General features: G+C 33.3%; 1 protein-coding gene across 1 annotated transcript in view; it reads left to right on the top strand.

The window, feature by feature from the left end:
- ASZ1 (ankyrin repeat, SAM and basic leucine zipper domain containing 1) overlaps positions 1-17,846 on the top strand; it is a 104,304-nt gene that overhangs the window by 67,962 nt on the left and 18,496 nt on the right. Inside the window, exons 9-10 of the mRNA XM_001368340.4 lie at positions 7,544-7,600; positions 8,948-9,060. Of these exons, the coding sequence (XP_001368377.1) occupies positions 7,544-7,600; positions 8,948-9,060 (170 nt within the window). The remainder of the gene's footprint in view (positions 1-7,543; positions 7,601-8,947; positions 9,061-17,846) is intronic.

The raw sequence follows: 17,846 nt of genomic DNA, 5'->3' as shown, positions 1-17,846 counted from the left end.
GAAAAAACAAATAAAATAGACAAAGTACTGGTCAATCTAATTTAGAAAAAGGAAAGAAGAAAATCAAATTGATACTATCCAAGATGAAAAGGAATGGAAATTAAAGCAATCATTAAAAACTATCATACCCAATTATATAGCAGTAAATATGGCAATCTAGGTGATATGGATGAATATTTATAAAAACATAAATTGCCTAGACAAATAGAGGAAGAAATAGACTACCTAAACAACTCCATATCAGAAAAAGAAATTGAACAAGCTATCAAAGAATTCCCCAAAAAAATCCCCAGGTTCAGATAGATTCACAAATGAATTCTATCATACATTCAATAAATAGCTAATCCCAATAGCTTATAGACTATTTGACAGAAAAAGCAAAGCAGGAGTTCTACCACATTCCTTTTACAATACAAATATGGACTGATTCCAAAGCCAGGCAGGCCAAAAACAGAGAAAGAAAACTACAGAACAATCTCCTTAATGAATATAGATACAAAAATCTCAAATAGGATACTAGCAAAAAGACTCCAGCAAGTCATCACGAGGGTTATTCACTTAGATCAGGTGGGATTTATACCAGAAATGCAAGGATCGTTCAATATCAGGAAAACCATCCACATAATTTACCATATCAATAAGCAAACCAACAAAAATCACATGATCATCTCAATAGATTCAGAAAAAGTCTTTAAATACAACACTCATTCCTATTGAAAACGCTAGAAAGAATAGGAGTAGAAAGGCCTTTCCTAAAAATAATAAACAGTATATGTCTAAAACTATCAGCAAACATCATCTGTAATGGGTATAAACCAGAAGCCTTTCCAATAAGATTAGGAGTGAAACAAGGTTACCCATTATCACCTCTATTATTTAACATTGTACTAGAAATACTAGCGGTAGCAATTAGAGAAGAAAAAGAAATTGAAGGTATTAAAATTGGCAATGAGGAGACGGAGACCAAGCCATCACTATTTGTGGATAAGATGGTGTACTTAAAGAGTCCTAGAGAATCAACCAAAAAGCTCTTCAAAATAACTTTAGCAAAGTTGCAGGATATAAAATAAACCCCTATAAGTCATCAGCATTTCTATGTATTTCCAACACATCTCAGCAACAAGAATTAGAAAGAGAAATTCCATTTAAAATCGCCCCAGACAGTATAAAATACTTAGGAATCTATCTGCTGAGACAAACACAGGAACTATTTGAACACAACTACAAAATACTCTCCACACAATTAAAACTAGATCTAAACAGTCGGAAAAACATGAACTGCTCATGGGTAGGACAAGCTAACATAGTTAAAATGACAATCCTACCCAAATTTAATTACTTACTTAGTGCCATACCCATTGAACTGCCAAAAAACTTTTTTTACTGAATTAGAAAAAGACATAAAGTTCATTTGGATGAACAAAAGATCAAGAATATCCAGGGAAATCATGAAAAAATGTGAAGGAAGGAGTACTTGCAGTCCCAGATCTCAAACTATACTATAAAACAGTGGTCATTGAAACAATTTGGTACTGGCTAAGATACAGAAAGGAGGATCAGGGAATAAACTTGGTGTAAATGACCTCAGCAAGACAGACTATGATAAGCCCAACGATCCCGGCTTTTGGGACCAAATTCGAGTATTTGATAAAAACTGCTGGAAAAATTGGAAGACAGTATGGGAAGACAGTATGAATCAACATCTCACACCCTACACCAAGATAAACTCAGAATGGGTGAGTGACTTGAATGCAAAGAAGGAAACTATAAGCAAATTAGGTGAACACAGAACAGTATACATGTCAGATCTTTGGGAAAGGAAAGACTTTAAAAGCAAGTAAGAGCAAGAAAAAAATCACAAAATGTAAAATAATTTTGATTACATCAAATTAAAGTTTTTGTACAAACCCAATGCAACCAAGATTAGAAGGGAAGCAACAAATTGGGAAACAATCTTCATTACAAAAACCTCTGACAAAGGTCTAATTACTCAAATTCATAAAGAGCTAAATTGTACAAAAAAATCAAGTCATTCTCCAATTGATAAATGGGCAAGGGACATGAATAGGCAATTTTCAGATAAATAAATCAAAATTGTTAATAAGCACAGGAAAAAGTTTTCTAAATCTCTTATAATAAGAGAGATGCAAATCAAAACAACACTCAGGTATCACCTCACACCTAGCAGATTGGCTAACATGACAGCAATGGATAGTAATGAATGCTGGAGGAGATGTGGCAAAGTTTGGACATTAATGCATTGCTGGTGGAGTTGTGAATTGATCCAACCATTCTGGAGAGTAATATGGAGTTGTGCCCAAAGGGCAATAAAAGACTGTCTGCCCTTTGATCCAGCCATAGCACTGCTGGGTTTGTACCCCAAAGAAATAATAAGGAAAAAGACTTGTATAAGAATATTCATAGCTGTGCTCTTTGTGGTGTCAAAAATATTGGAAAATGAGGGGATGTCCTTCAATTGGGAAATGGCTGAACAAATTGTGGCATATGTTGGTGATGGAATACTATTGTGCTCAATGGAATAATAAAGTGGAGGAATTCCATGGGAACTGGAACAACCTCCAGAAATTGATGCAGAGTGAAAGGAGCAGAACCAGCAAAACATTGTACATAGACACTGATACACTGTGGTGTAATCGAATGTAATGGACTTCTCCATTAGTGGCAATGCAGTGATCCTGAACAACTTGGAGGGATCTATGAGAAAGAAAACTATCCACCCTCGGAGGAAAAACTGTGTGAGCAGAAACAACAGAAGAAAAGCAAGTGCTTGATTACATGGGTCTAGGGGACATGACTGGGGATGTAGACTCTAAATGAACATCCTAATGCAAACATCAACAACATGGAAATAGTTTTGATAAAGGGCACATAATACCCAGTGAAATTGCAGCTACAGGAATGGTAGGGGGAGAGGAGGGAGGGAAATAATATGATTCTTGTAACCAAGGAATAAGGTTCTAAATTGACTCAATAAATAAATTTTAAAACAAACCAAAAAAAATTATACTAAGTCTTGAAAAACAAAAAAATTAGGCAGGTATGGCAAAGCCACAGTGGTGAAGAAAAGGAAGGATTTCATATCAGCTCTCCCAAATTCTCCTCCAAACAACTTTAAAATGATATCTTAAATTCTGAAGTAGTAGAACACACAAAAGGATGGGGAGAACAATTTTCCTACCCAAACTAATCTCGTAGAGTAGCAGGAAAGATCTGTTGTACTGTGGTGAAAGTGGAATGCTGTTCAGCACAAGCAATGCCTCGAGAGCAGCAGGTCTAGGGAAACTGAATTGATGGCAATGACTTCTGAAGCTTACAGTCCACAGATGATAAGGGAGCGAAAGAGCTTACAGAGTTACCAGTGCTGGCAGTAAGTAGAAGGGTTCGTTGCAGTGCCCAATCACAAATCTGCATACCAGTACTGGGTTGCAAGCCCAGGATGAGTAGGGGCCCTAGAGCTCCAGAGCTAGTTGGCTGCAAGGACACAGGGACCCTGTCACAGTTCGTAGGCAGAAAAGAGTTATTGTGGTTGCTCATAGACTAAAACATAGGTCAGGAGAATAGTAAATACACCTCTCCTTAGATCATACCACGTTGGAAAAACTGAAAACTTAACTACTAAAATTAGCTCTGAAAACTGCTACACAAAAAGACCTGGTGGGACAGAGGTCCATTTATCTGGGGAATAAAGCTCAACTTTAACGTAATTTTAAGAATCAAGAAATTATCTGGAAACATGAGCAAGCAAACAAAAAGAAAATGACTGGTGACGAGGAAGCTCAAAACTCAAATATGGAAGAAGATAACAAAGCCAAACTTGTACCCAAAGCTTCAAAGAAAAATGTGAATTAGCCTCAGACCTAAAGACAGTTTGTGGAACTGGGTTGCAGTCACAAGGTGAGGAGGAGCAGAGGAACACCAACCAGCATTTACCATTAATTGTAGCCACAGGGGATCCAAGGAACCTGGTCACAGTTCCAGGGTGTAAAAGATTTCTTAGGGTTACTCTCAGATCAGAGCACAGGCCTCCAGAGTTTTAAACTTACTTTTCCTTTCATTAGACCACCTTAAAAGAACTGAAAGCAGATAGATTCCCAGTGCCAGTTCTCAAATCAGCTGCACAAAGAACTTGAAGTTTGAAATAGTGCTCCCTTTACCAAAGTTATAGAGTCCAACTTTAACCATTTTTTTAAACTAAGAGAAAAAAGTCAGGAAAATGAGCAAACTAAAAAGAAACTCAACCTCTAGAGAGTTATTTTGGGGTACAGGGTAAACTTGTACTCAGAAGAAGACAACAAAGTTTGTACTGTTGCATCCAAAACCTCCTGGAAAAATATTAATTCCTCTCAATAAAAAAATTAAATTTCAAAATGGATATATGACTGAGATATAAAGAATACCATAGCTAAATTTGGGTAACAATAGTTTACCTAATAAATATTTGGAGAAGGAAAGAATTCATGAACAAACAAGGGATGAAGAGTAGAAGATGATAATTTTGATTATATTAAATTTAAAAGCTTTTGTACAAACAAAATTAATCTAACCAAGATTAGAAGGAAAAAAACGAACTGGCAAAAAATTTATAACATTTCTCTATTAAAAGCTTAATTTCTCAAATATAGAGAATTAAGTCTAATTTATACATAGTCCCTAATTGAAAGATGGTCAAAGGGTATGAACAAGTAATTTTCAGATGAAGAAATCAAAGCCAACAGTAATCATAAGAAAAATTGGGTGGAAAATGAGTGATTAGAAAAATAATGGGAGAAAGAATCAACAGCTTGTTAAAAGGAAGCATAAAAATACTAAAAAAGTTTATATCTTTAAAAATACAATAGGCCTATTGGTAAATGAGGCACAAAAAATCCAAAGAAGAGAACCACTAAAAAGCAAAAATAAGGAAATGGAAAAAGATATACAAAAATGTACTAAAGATAAAAACTTGAAAGACAATTGGCCCTTTGGAAAGAAAGGTACAGAAATTCACTGAGAAAAAAACAACAACAACAACAAACTCTTTACAAAGTAGAATTGGCCAAATGGAAAATTACAAAAGCCCACTCAAGAAAATCATGTCTTAAAAATTAGGGTTGGTTGAGTGGAAGCTAATGACACCATGAGACATCAAGAAAACAAAGTCAAAAGAATGAAAAAAAAAGAAGAAAATGTGAACTATATCATTGGAAAATTATTGGATTATCTAAAAGCTATGATTTAAAAAATCACCGTCTTTTTAAAAGTATCCAGGAAAACTGTCCTGAACTTCTAGAATCAGGATAAAATAAAAAGGGAAAGAAGTCACAGATCACTGCATCATGGAAGAAATCACAAAATGAAACCCAGGTATATTATAGCCAAATTCCAGAGCTCCCAGGTCAAGGAGAAATTATTGCAAGCAGCCAGAAAACAATTCAGATATTATGGGACCACTATCACACAAGATCTGACATCTTCTACATTAAAATAGTAAAGGGTTTGGAATATGGAAATCCAGAGGGCAAAGGAACTAGGATTACAGTCAGGAATCATCTTTGCAGCAAGACAGTGTAATTTTTCAAGGGGGAAAATTAATATTTAGTGTAATAGAAGACTTTCATGTATTTCTGGTGAAAAGACTAGAGGTCAATAGAAAACTTGATTCTCAAATTAAATACTTAAGAGAAGCATAAAAAGGTAAACAAGAAAGAGAAATAAGGGATTCAATAAAATTAAACTGCCTTCCTATATAGGAAGATGATATTTGTTACTTTTAAAAACCTTATTATTAAAGTAGTTATAAGAAGTATACAGGCTTGAGTTGACTATCTCGGGATAATAGCTTTAAAAATAAAATTAAAGGATGAGAGTGATACACTGGGCAAAAGGAAGGGAAAGGTAAAATGTGAATTATCCCAAAAGTTGTGTGAAAGAGCTTTTTATAATATAGGATGAGGTGGGAAAGCACTTGAATCTTTTATCAGAATTGGCTAAAATTAAGGAATAACATGCACTCAGTTTGTTATAGAAATCTATCTTTGGAAAGTAGGAAAAGAAAGAGTTAAGAAAAAGGGATAGGGAGCTGATAGAAAGGAAGGCAAATTGGTGGAGGCAGTATGTGAGAAGCAAAACATTTGAAAATGGACAGATAAAAGGAGAATAAATGAGGGAAATAGGTTGGAGGAAAATACACAGTAATCATTACTGGAAAAAAATTACAGCAAGTCTCTCTGAAAAAGACTTCATTTCTCAAATATAGAGATTTGAGTCAAATTTATAAGAATATGAGGCCTTCAATTGATAAATGGTCAAAAGATCTGAACAGATAGTTTTTAGATAAAGTTATCAAAACTATATATAGTCACATGAAAAAATGTTCTGAATCACTATTGACTAGAAAAATATAAATTAAAATAACTGAGGTATCACCTTACTCCTATCAAGTTGGCTAACAAAAGAGAAAAGGAAAGTGACATGTTGGAGGGGATGAGGAAAAATTGAGACACTAATGCACTATATGATAAATTTTGTGAAGTAATCCAATCATTCAGAAGAATAATTTTTAACTGTGCCCAAAGGGCCACCAGGCTATGCATATCCTTTGATCCAGCAATACCACTACTAGGTCTGTATCCCAAAGAGATAAAAAAGCAAGAAGTTAAGGACCTCTATTTACAAAAAGATTTATAGTAGCTCATTTGATGGTGGCAAAGCATTGTAAATTGAGTGGGATGGATGAACAAATTATGGTTGTATATAATTGTATTAGAATTGTGCTATAAAAAATGAAGAGCAAGATTCTCTCAGAAAATCCTAGGAAGATTTGAAATTATAGAAAGCAAAATGAGCAGAACCATGAGAACATTGCACACAATATTGTAGAATCAATAGCTGTGAATGACTTGACAATTCTCAACAATACAAGACAATTCTGAAGGACTTATGAAAAATTCTGTCCACCTCAAAAAACGATGGAGTCTTAATGCAGGTTGAAGCATACTTTTCATTTTTTTTTTCTTTTTGGGAGGTTGTGTTTTCTTTTACAACATGATTAGCAAGAAAATTTTTTCATGATTGCACATATATTACATTTATCAAATTCTTTATCTTCTCATGGAGGGTGGGAAGGGAAAGAAGGAGAGAAAATTTGAAGCTCAATTTAAAAAACCAAATGTTAAAATTGTTTTTACATATAATTAGGGGAAATGTCAAATATCAAAAAATAACATTAGAAATTAAATATTCTTGAAATAAAACTTCTGTACAATTTAATAGAATTATTTTTGAGGGCAAATGTTTAGAATTAAAGTTATAAACCAAAATTTAGCTTAAGATATATATATATATATATATATATATATATATATATATATATATAATATTTTATGTTGTATATTTCTTATAGTTTAATTTATGTAAATTTTGGGAAATGATAATTTGCCAAATTTTCCCCCATAAAATATAATAACATGGAAACAGTTTTTTCTTTTTACTTTTTGGACTGATTAATTCTATTAATTAGACAAACATTTTTTTTTCTACCCAGGAAAGAGAGATAACCTTACGGCAACTTCTGACAATGAGAAAGGAAGACTTCACAGAGGCTAGTATTTCTGACAACTTTTCATTGTATTGTATTTTTGAATTGCTATATTTTATCTGAATTATTTCCAATTGTTAAATAATATAATAGGGTTTCTACTAATGATAGAGTTTTTGCCAATTCCTTCATTTAAAGTCACCAATTTCATATACTTTATTAGCATCATTATTTGGTTTTTCAAGATTTAGTTAATATGTTCTTTATTTAGACTGTAAAGATGTCTCACATAGGGTAATATAGGGAAATATTCTGAATGTAAAATACATTTATAAAGCATTAGGCTATCATTGAGTTGAACTCTCAGTTTATCTCCCAGACACTTCCACTACTGATAGGATCTTTACAAAAACTGTATGATTGTCTTGCCATCTAGTGGTTTTAATGAGCAACTACTTCCTAATTAAGTTATAAAGAAGATCCCCATAAAAATTATTGCACTTAAGATAATCATTTAAGGTTTTTGAAGTTTTTTTTTATTACTAAACCCTAGCTACTAACACAATTTCTTGCATATAAATACTTGTTAAAAGATTGAATGAAAAACAGAAAAGATCTGAAAAAGGAAAGAAGATTGTCATAAGCCATATATTCCTTTGATTCCTATTTTTTTAAAATTCTATTGTATTTCTTTGATTTATATACGTATTGAAGTTTTAGTATTGCTTATTTTTAGATTAAATAGATTCATTGTAAATAAATAATTATGTCACTAAATAAGAATATAGTAAAATAAGTCAGTCCCTAAAATGAAAGCATAAAGATTTGTGCTAAAAATTAACTGATATGGAATTGTTATTTTAGAAGTTTATCAATGTTATTTTGCAATATCAAATTATACTGAATAGAGAAGAAGGTGATATTGGAGCCAGTCTTCATTCAATTAAGTTCTACTTCTGATACATACTAACTTTGTAAGTCAGTAAGTATTTATTAGGTACCTCCTATGTGCCAGGCACTGTGCTAAGGGATGGGGATACAGAGGCAAAGGATAATACCTACCCTCAAAGAGTTCACAGTCTAATCAGAGAATGGACAGTTCAGAATAACTATGTACAAAGAAGCTATTTACATAATAAGTTGGAGATAATGAAGAGAGGAAAGGAAAATGAAATACTCTCTCACTACTCTAGACAATTCTTTAAGAATATAAATTGTAAGGAAGTTGCTGACCCGCATTAGTAGAGGAAGTTTCTTCAATTGAGAGTTTCCTGTATGACAGATCCAATTACTATCCTGATTTATTTCAATGTGTGATTTATCTAGTAACTAGTTTTCTTAGAAATCTTGAATATTATCTTTTGGGCATAACTTTCCTAGTTATTATGCATTGAAATTCTTTTAATTTAGAATGGAATTACTAATATTAGAGACCAACAAAAAATTCTGGATGCTGTTAAAGAATTACAGGTAGAGGAGATAAAATTTGGAGAGTTGACTGAAGTGATAAACTTGGAAATCAGGTAAGATAAATGTATTTTGGTCAAAATTATGTGGAACAGAACAAAGATGTAATTTTTTTCCCCAAAACTAAATGTTATTTTTAATTTGATGCTGAAGATTCTGATTATTGAATGATATTTTTTAGGAAGACCTTAAAAATTTTGCTAGGCAAATACTATTTTTTAAATGGTCTTTCCCTCAAAGAATTTTGTAGAGAAGATTAATGTATGTAGTAGGGAAGTAGATTACATGACCTCTAACTCTTAACATTCTCTGTTGTACAAATTTTAGTTTTTCATATCAATTTTTAAAAGCATACTACAAATAAGTCAAATAATACACAGTCTTATGAACTAACTTGATTCTCTTTTACCTTATTTTCTTGTAATATCTTGTTAGAGGCAGGTATGTAAGGGACAGCTCACTTTTCTTACTATGGCCCTTGTTTCTTTGCTTTTCTCATTCTATTGTTCATCTTGAAACTTCAATGTTTGATTAATTAGTACTCATTTACTTGATTTTGGTTGGAGTATCAGACAACACATATCTCTGAAATCAACAGTCCTGAGGCTAGGCTAGTTCATGTGACTCTCTTTCTAATTCAAAGATTTTCATGTCAAAAACTTATAACTACTCATATCAAGAAAATTCATATTAAAATTACAAAGTCTATCAGATATATTCTAAATATTAGTGATTGGAAAATTAATATTAAAACTTCATAAATCCATTTAAAACCATCTATATACTTAGACCACATTGGAAAAATAAGTTTACTTTCCCCCTAATTCTTTGTTCAAACTTGTATATTTGTTAATGCTGCTATTGGGTAGTACTGTGCCTGAGCAATGCTAAACTTTAGATCCACAAATTTATTCAGTTCTCCTCTCTCATCATCTAAAAATCAGAGAATTAATTTCATTATGATTAAACTGAAGGACTAAGATGGACTTAAGGACTGAACATAGCTTTCATATAGAGAGTAGTGTATCTTCTTGTTCCCTTATTTTGTCTTATGAATTCAAATTCCCTACTGAGGATTCATCTGCATGGGTTAGTCCTGTCAGTGTTACCACTGTTGTTCCTATTAACTCAAGACCAAAAAAAGCATTTTCATATACAAAGAACACAAAATAATTTTAGATATGTAATCATGAATTTCCTTTTTAGTTCTACTTGTTTTTGAAAGATACATATTAAGTTTAATTTCTAACTTTTATAACTGTTCTATTTGTCCATGCTTCTTTCTAGCTGTACATTTCTTTTTTTTTTAAACACAGCTTTTCTTTAATTTATTTTTATTTTTTATTTGTTCATTTTCATACATTATTCCTTGGAAACAGATCATTTTCTTTTCCTCCCCCCCCCCCCCCACCATCCCTCCCATAGCCGACGCACGATTCCACTGGGTATCACATGTGTCCTTGATTCAAACCCATTTCCATGTTGTTGGTATTTGCATTAGGGTGTTCATTTAGAGTCTCTCCTCAGTCATGTCCCCTCATTCCCTGTAATCCAGCAGTTGCTTTTCCTTGGTGTTTTTACTCCCACAATTTGTCCTCTGCTTGTGGATAGTGATTTTTCTCCTAGATCCCTGCAGAATGCTCAGGGACATTGCATTGACACTAATGGAGAAGTCCATTACGTTCGTTTGTACCACAGTATATCAGTGTCTGTTTACAATGTTTTCCTGGTTCTGCTCCTTTCACTCTGCATCCTTCCTGGAGGTTGTTCCAGTCTCCGTGGAATTCCTCCACTTTATTATTCCTTTTAGCACAATAGTATTCCATCACCAACATATACCACAATTTGTTCAGCCATTCCCCAATTGAAGGGCATCCCCTCGTTTTCCAATTTTTGGCCACCACAAAGAGCACAGCTATGAATATTCTTGAAAGGTCTTTTTCCTTGTTATCTCTTTGGGGTACAAACCCAGCAGTACTATGGCTGGATTAAAGGGCAGGCAGTCTTTTATTGCCCTTTGGGCATAGTTCCAAATTGCCCTCCAGAATGGTTGGATCAATTCACAACTCCACCAGTAATGAATCAATGTCCCAACTTTGCCACATCCTCTCCAGCATTCATTGCTTTCCTTTGCTGTCATGTTGGCCAATCTGCTAGGTGTGAGGTGATACCTCAGAGTTGTTTTGATTTGCATCTCTCTGATTATAAGAGATTTAGAGCATTTTTCATGTGCTTATTGATAGTTTTGATTTCTTTGGCTGAAAACTGCCTGTTCATGTCCCTTGCCCATTTATCAATTGGAGAATGGCTTGATTTTTTGTACAATTGATTTAGCTCTTTATAAATTTGAGTAATTAGACCGTTGTCAGAGGTTTTTGTTATGAAATTTTTTTCCCAATTTGTTGCTTCCCTTCTCATTTTGGGTACAGTGGTTTTGTTTGTACAAAAACTTTTTAATTTGATGTAATCAAAATTGTTTATTTTACATTGTGACTCTTTCTATGTCTTGCTTGGTTTTAAAGTCTTTCCCTTCCCACAGGTCTGACATGTATACTATTCTGTGTTCACCTAATTTACTTATAGTTTCCTTCTTTATGTTCAAGTCATTCACCCATTCTGAGTTTATCTTGGTGTCAGGTGTGAGGTGGTGATCCAAACCTAATCTCTCCCACACTGTCTTCCAGTCTTCCCAGCAGTTTTTGTCAAATAGTGGGTTTTTGTCCCAGAAGCTGGGCTCTTTGGGTTTGTCATAGACTGTCTTGCTGAGGTCACTTACCCCGAGTCTATTCCACTGATCCTCCTTTCTGTCTCTTAGCCAGTACCAAATTGTTTTGATGACCACTGCTTTTTGTAATACAGTTTGAGATCTGGGACTGCAAGGCCACCTTCCTTTGTATTTTTTTTTCATTATTTCCCTGGATATCCTTGATCCTTTGTTCTTCCAAATGAACTTTGTTATGGTTTTTTCTAATTCAGTAAAAAAAGTTTTTGGAAGTTCAATGGGTACATTGTACATTTCTTAATGTTTCAGTGGTAGCCTTTTTTTTTTTTTGGTAATCACTACTAATCTCCTCCTTCTCCCTTAAGAAATAAACATACTCAAACAATTTGAGTCCACATAGGACAAATTGAGTCCACATAGAAGCCACCACTTCTCTGTTAAGAGGTTGGTAACATGTCCTCTGGATATATAGTTGGTATTGCATCAATCAGAGTTTTTAAGTTATTTTGTTTTATGGTCTTGTCCTTGTATACATTTTCCTTCTAATTATACTCACTCCGTATCAGTTCATACTATCCAGGATTCTCTGCAAATGTTTATTTTTTAATATTTTTATAGTACATTAATATGTAATGCATTTTTGTTATCCATTATATCCACGTATTATAATTTATTTAACCATTTTTTATTTGTTGACCCTCCCCATTAGATTTCTAGTTTTTTTATTTCCTTTTTTCATCTTCTAATTTCCCCTTCAGGATCAGGAAGTTTGTTTTGCTTCAAATGTTTTCCTCTGAAGTATTCTCTTCCTTTTTAAGCCCATTTCTTATTTTTTTCTTGTTTCTCTCTTTAGTTTAATATATTTCTACACTAAATTCTGTGTATTCAACTTTGCTTTGCCCATTTCAGATAAGAGTGGGATTCATCTGAGCTATCCCTTCCTCCATTTTATATTCTTTTCTTCTCATGTGCCCCAATCACAAGAGATAGCCAGTTCCATTCCCATCAGGCTCATTCGTACAATAATGTAATCTAATTTTTTCTTTCTTTTCTCCATTCCTATTAAAACCCTAATAACTGAAGCAATCCAGCCCCAGGTCCTGTGTTCTTATTTAAGTTCCTTAAATATCCTTTGAAGATATTAAAGTTCAGAAAGAATACTTGTTTCTTCTCCTCCTTTTAGAGTGTTGGCATTCTGCTATCATATGGGTCCTTCTACTTGTTAAAATAACTTTACATTTTACAGTAAAGCTTTATTTTTTTCTAATAAATGAAAATTGTTTCTCCCTCCAACCTCCCTATCCTATTGAAAAGAAGAACTTTATTATAAATGTACATAGGCAAACAAAACTAATTCCCACATTAACTATGAGTAAAAAAAAGTGTTTCGGTCTGCAGTCACCTCTCTGTCAGGAGGAATGGGTAGCATGTTTTATCATAAATCCTCTGGAATTATGGTTGACTAACATGTTATTCTGAATTCTCAAGTTTTTCAAAGTTGCTTATCTTTATAATACTATACTACATCATAGTACTATACAAAACTATAGTACTAATACAATACTATAGGAAAAAATTCCTGGTTCTTCTCACTTTTGCATCATTCAAGTCTTTCAATGTCTTCTGAAGCCATATCTGTCTCCATTTCTTAGAGAACAGTAAGATTCCTTCACATTCAAATCATAATTTTTTCTTTCAGCCATTCTCCCAAGTGTTGGGTTACTCTTTAGGTTCCATCTCTTTGCCATCACATAAAAAAAAAAAAGTTGCTGCAGATATTTTTGTACATGGAATCCTTTCCCTCTTCCTTTGATCTCTTTTGAATATAAAACTAGTGGTGGTATTGCTTGGTCATAGGATATATACAGTTTAGTAATTTAGGTCATGGTTCCAAATTACTTTCCAGAATGGTTGGACTAATTTACAGTTATGCTAACAGTACATTAATGTACCTATTTTTCCACAACCCTTCTAATATTGGCCATTTTTCCTTTTTTGTCACAACTGCTAATGTGATGATTATAAAGAGGAAGAAGAGAAAATGTAATTGATATGGGAAAATAATTACTAATGATCTTAGAAGGAAAAAAAACTCAGTTAATAGCCTTGATAATAACAGATAAACTCTCTGTCTCTCCCTCTCTGTCTCTCTCTCTGCCTCTCTCTCTCTCCCCCCCTCTCTCCCTCTCCCTCTCTCTCTCTCTCTCTCTGTCTCTGTCTCTCTCTGTCTCTCTGTGTGTGTCTCTCTCTCTATCTCTCTCTCCCTCTCCCTCTCTTTCCCTCTCCTTCTCCCTCTCCCTTTCTCCCTCTCCCCCACAAGATTTAACCCTCTATTTTATAGGAAGTATTTCTAACAGATGGAATTACTGGTCTCCAGATAAGCTAAATGATTCTAGATATCTCTGAATAGATATTGTGAAATAGAAAGGTGGAGAGAGGGACAGGGACTTGAGATTTTTGGGGAAAGAGCCTGTGGGATTACTATTTATGTAAATTAAATTTAAAAACTTAAGTCTTTTGAGAGGAAAGGAAGAGAAAATTCCAATTTGTGAATAAAACAAGTATCAAAAATAAAATGGAGAAAAATTTAAAGCTAACTTTCATAATTTCAAATGTGAATGGAATAAGTAATCCAATAAAATGAAAAAGAATGAGTAGATTAAATAAGAAATCAGAATTCTCCAATCTGTTGTTTACAAGAAGTGGACCTCAAAGACTTACATAAAACAAAAATGAGGGGTAGAAAAAAATTTACAACTCACCAAGTTAATCCCAAAAGGCAGGAGTTATAGTCATACAACCAGAGAAAGCAACATTCAAAACATAAAAAGAATATAAACAGAAAAAAATGTTATGCTAAAAAGAATCATAGATAACAAATCAATATTATTTTAAAATGTTTATACCCCAAGTACTTTTAAATTTCTATTCCCAAAAGAAAAATGGAAAAATTTCAAAAAGACATAGCCAGTAATATTGCAGGAGACTTTAATGTCTCTCAGTTCTTGACAAATCTAACAAAAAAGATAAAAAGGAAACTAGAACTTAAAAAGCTGCTGGAGAAAGTCGAGCTAAAATATATGTAGTGTCTTCTAAATAGTACTATTAAAGAGAATTTTTGCAAAAATTGATCATATGTTAGGGCATTGCAAACATGTTAAAAGGGAAAAATATTAAACAAATATCCTTTATGTACCATGTTTATGAAATAATAATTAGTGGAGCACAGACAAAGAAACATAGGCCCAAATGGAGGCTTAAAAGTGAAATCCTAAATAATGAATGTATCAAAGAACTAATCAAAGAAAGCATAATTTTGTGAAATAATATTGAAGCAGTATACCAAAACTTCTGGGATGCAGCTAAAGCAGTCCTCAGGGGGAAAATTATATCATTGCAAACATATATTAACAAAATAGAGAGAGGATTAATGAGGAGAATATACATTTTTAGAATCATACAACCAATAAACCTAAAACAAGTACAAAACAAGATAATCAAAGGATAAGTAGATTGATCAGAAATCACAAAAACTGTAGAAATTATAACTAAAACCAGAATCTATTCTTTTAAAAGACCAATAAGATACCAGTACCTTTATCTAGTCTTATTAAAACAAAAGAGAAGAAAATCAGATTTACAAAATAATAAATGAACAAAGTGAAATCCCAACAAAACCAGAAATAAAAAAGAATAACAACTTACTATGCTGCTATATGCTAATAAAACAGAAAAAAGGAATACTTTCCAAAAATATATATCTAAACTAACAGGCTAAATAGAGATCTTAAATAATCTCATATTTCTATTACTTTTTCTTATGTCAGTTTATTTGAGATCTCTACTAGGTCTTTGAAAATATTTTTTCACATGAATAGGCACTACCAAATACGAATTTCACTTGTACATGGCATTTATGGAATTCTGTTAAATTCTTTTCTTTATATTAGTCTTTTTGCATGTCATTAGATTACATATTAATCACTTTCATTTGAATGCAAGGTAAGGATCTCCTTACTTTCACAGCTGAATGGATTTTGAAATTAGGACATTTATTTTACATTTGCATTGAGGTCCAAAAAAATGCTGTTGAAACTATAGTTTGAGCTTAGAAAATATATCCTCTGCAAATTTGTGTGAGAATGGAGATATAACTTCTTGCTTTAACTTGACAGGATGGAAAGTATATAAAACAGATTATAGTACTTGTACTCAAACAATATTAGTTGTCAAATTGACTAAGTCTATAGCAAAAAAAAATCCTCAAGACGTTCAATAATTTTGGTTCCTAAAGGTGATTCTTCAGGAAAATTTACCCTCTCCTCTTTGCTCAAAAAATATAATAAAACTTTTTTCTCTTTTTGTTTTGACATCATGGATCTTCACTGTATTTTTTCAAATGTCATGTAGTGATGCACATGGTCCTTGAAATGGTGCTAAATAACAACTGCATCACTGTGATTTTTAATGTGCCTACCAGAAGTAGGAAGTTATGAGAACACCACATACAGTCTGAAATGGGATGGCTCTCTAGGAGGAGGAGTAGGTGATAAAAGTGAAACAAATGACATTAACAAGAACCTTTAAAAAAAAAGATAAATTGAGTAGTATTGTAATTTTTATGATATTGACTCAGTCTTACCATGAACAATCACTGTTAGATCTATATTTGTGTATAGTGTTTTGTAGTTAAATTCATAAACCATTTGCATGGATCTTATTACTGGACTCCTCAAGTACTTTATACCTTCTGCCATTATTTTAAATGGAATTTCTTTTTCTCCCTCTTCTGCTATTTTGTTGGTAATATGCAGAGAAGTTGATGATTCAACCAAGCTTGTTTCCTATCCTGTAACTGCTGAAGTTGCTATTTGTTTCCACTAATTGAAGGAAGGAAGGAAGGAAGGAAGGAAGGAAGGAAGGAAGGAAGGAAGGAAGGAAGGAAGGAAGGAAGGAAGGAAGGAAGGAAGGAAGGAAGGAAGGAAGGCCGGCCCAGGGTCACACAGCTAGGAAGTATCTGAGAACAGATTTGAACCCAGGACCTCCTGTCTCTAGGCCTGGCTCTCAATCCACTGAGCCATTCAGCTGCCCCACTTTGCCTCGTGTTCAGCCATTGAGTGAAATGTAATTTTGTGACCAATTCTGTGAGTTTCTTCTTCCTTTCTTTTACCAGCTCAGATTTATCAGGTTGATACATTGCTCACAAACCCCCACCCCTTACTCCTTGTGTATACAATCTTCTACTTGCACACCCCTCTCATGTGAGATCATTTCCTTCACCTTTCTTTTTCCTTCCTCCTACATCCTTTTCCCCTTCTTTTCTTCTTGCAAGATCATTAAAACAAAAATATCATTTCCAAGATTTCTTTCTTAATAGATTCCTTCTATGACCCCTGATGATAATAGGGCATTAAGGGGATAAATGTATCATCTCCCTATATTATATCGTAAACATTTGATTCTTATTTAGTCCCTTATGATTGCTTGTTTATATTTATCTCTTTTATATTTCTCTTGACCTACTGTGTTTATATTTCAGAGTTTCTAGGTAGCTCTGGCATTTTCTTTAGGCTGGGTAGTCCTGTATCTCATTAAAGTTCCATTTTTTGACCTCTGTAAAATTATGTTTACTTTTGCCAAATATGTTATTTTTGGTTATGAGCATACAATATGTAATTTTCCTTTTGAAATTTTATGTTCCATGCACTCTTTCCTTTATAATGGTAATTTCTAAGTCTTGTGTGAATTCCTTTGTACTTTTGAATTCTTTCTGGAAGGTTGAAGAGTTTTATTTTCTTTTGTTTTTAATTGAAGTTCTGGATTTTGGCTCTACTGTTCTGGGAGTTCTTATTTGGGGTTTTTATTATAGATTCTTTTTTCCTACTATGCACTCTGATTCTTAGAGATTTGGCTAGTTTCCTTTATGATTTCTCAAATGTCATCTATAGGTTCTTGGGTGGGGGGGAGGTCATAGCTCTCCTAATCCTAAAAAGGGTTCTTAAATTATTTTTCCTCAATCTTTTTAAATGATTGTGCCCCACACCCAGAATGTTTTAGCCCTCCTCCTCTGGGCCTTTTGGCTTCCCTAACTTTCTTAAAGCCCCAACTAAAATCCCACCT

The sequence above is a fragment of the Monodelphis domestica genome, chromosome 5 (assembly GCF_027887165.1).
Source record: "Monodelphis domestica isolate mMonDom1 chromosome 5, mMonDom1.pri, whole genome shotgun sequence".
NCBI classification, from domain to species: Eukaryota; Metazoa; Chordata; class Mammalia; order Didelphimorphia; family Didelphidae; genus Monodelphis; species Monodelphis domestica.
Note: the sequence above shows the minus strand (reverse complement) of the source record. Positions and strands in the feature narration are given on the sequence as shown.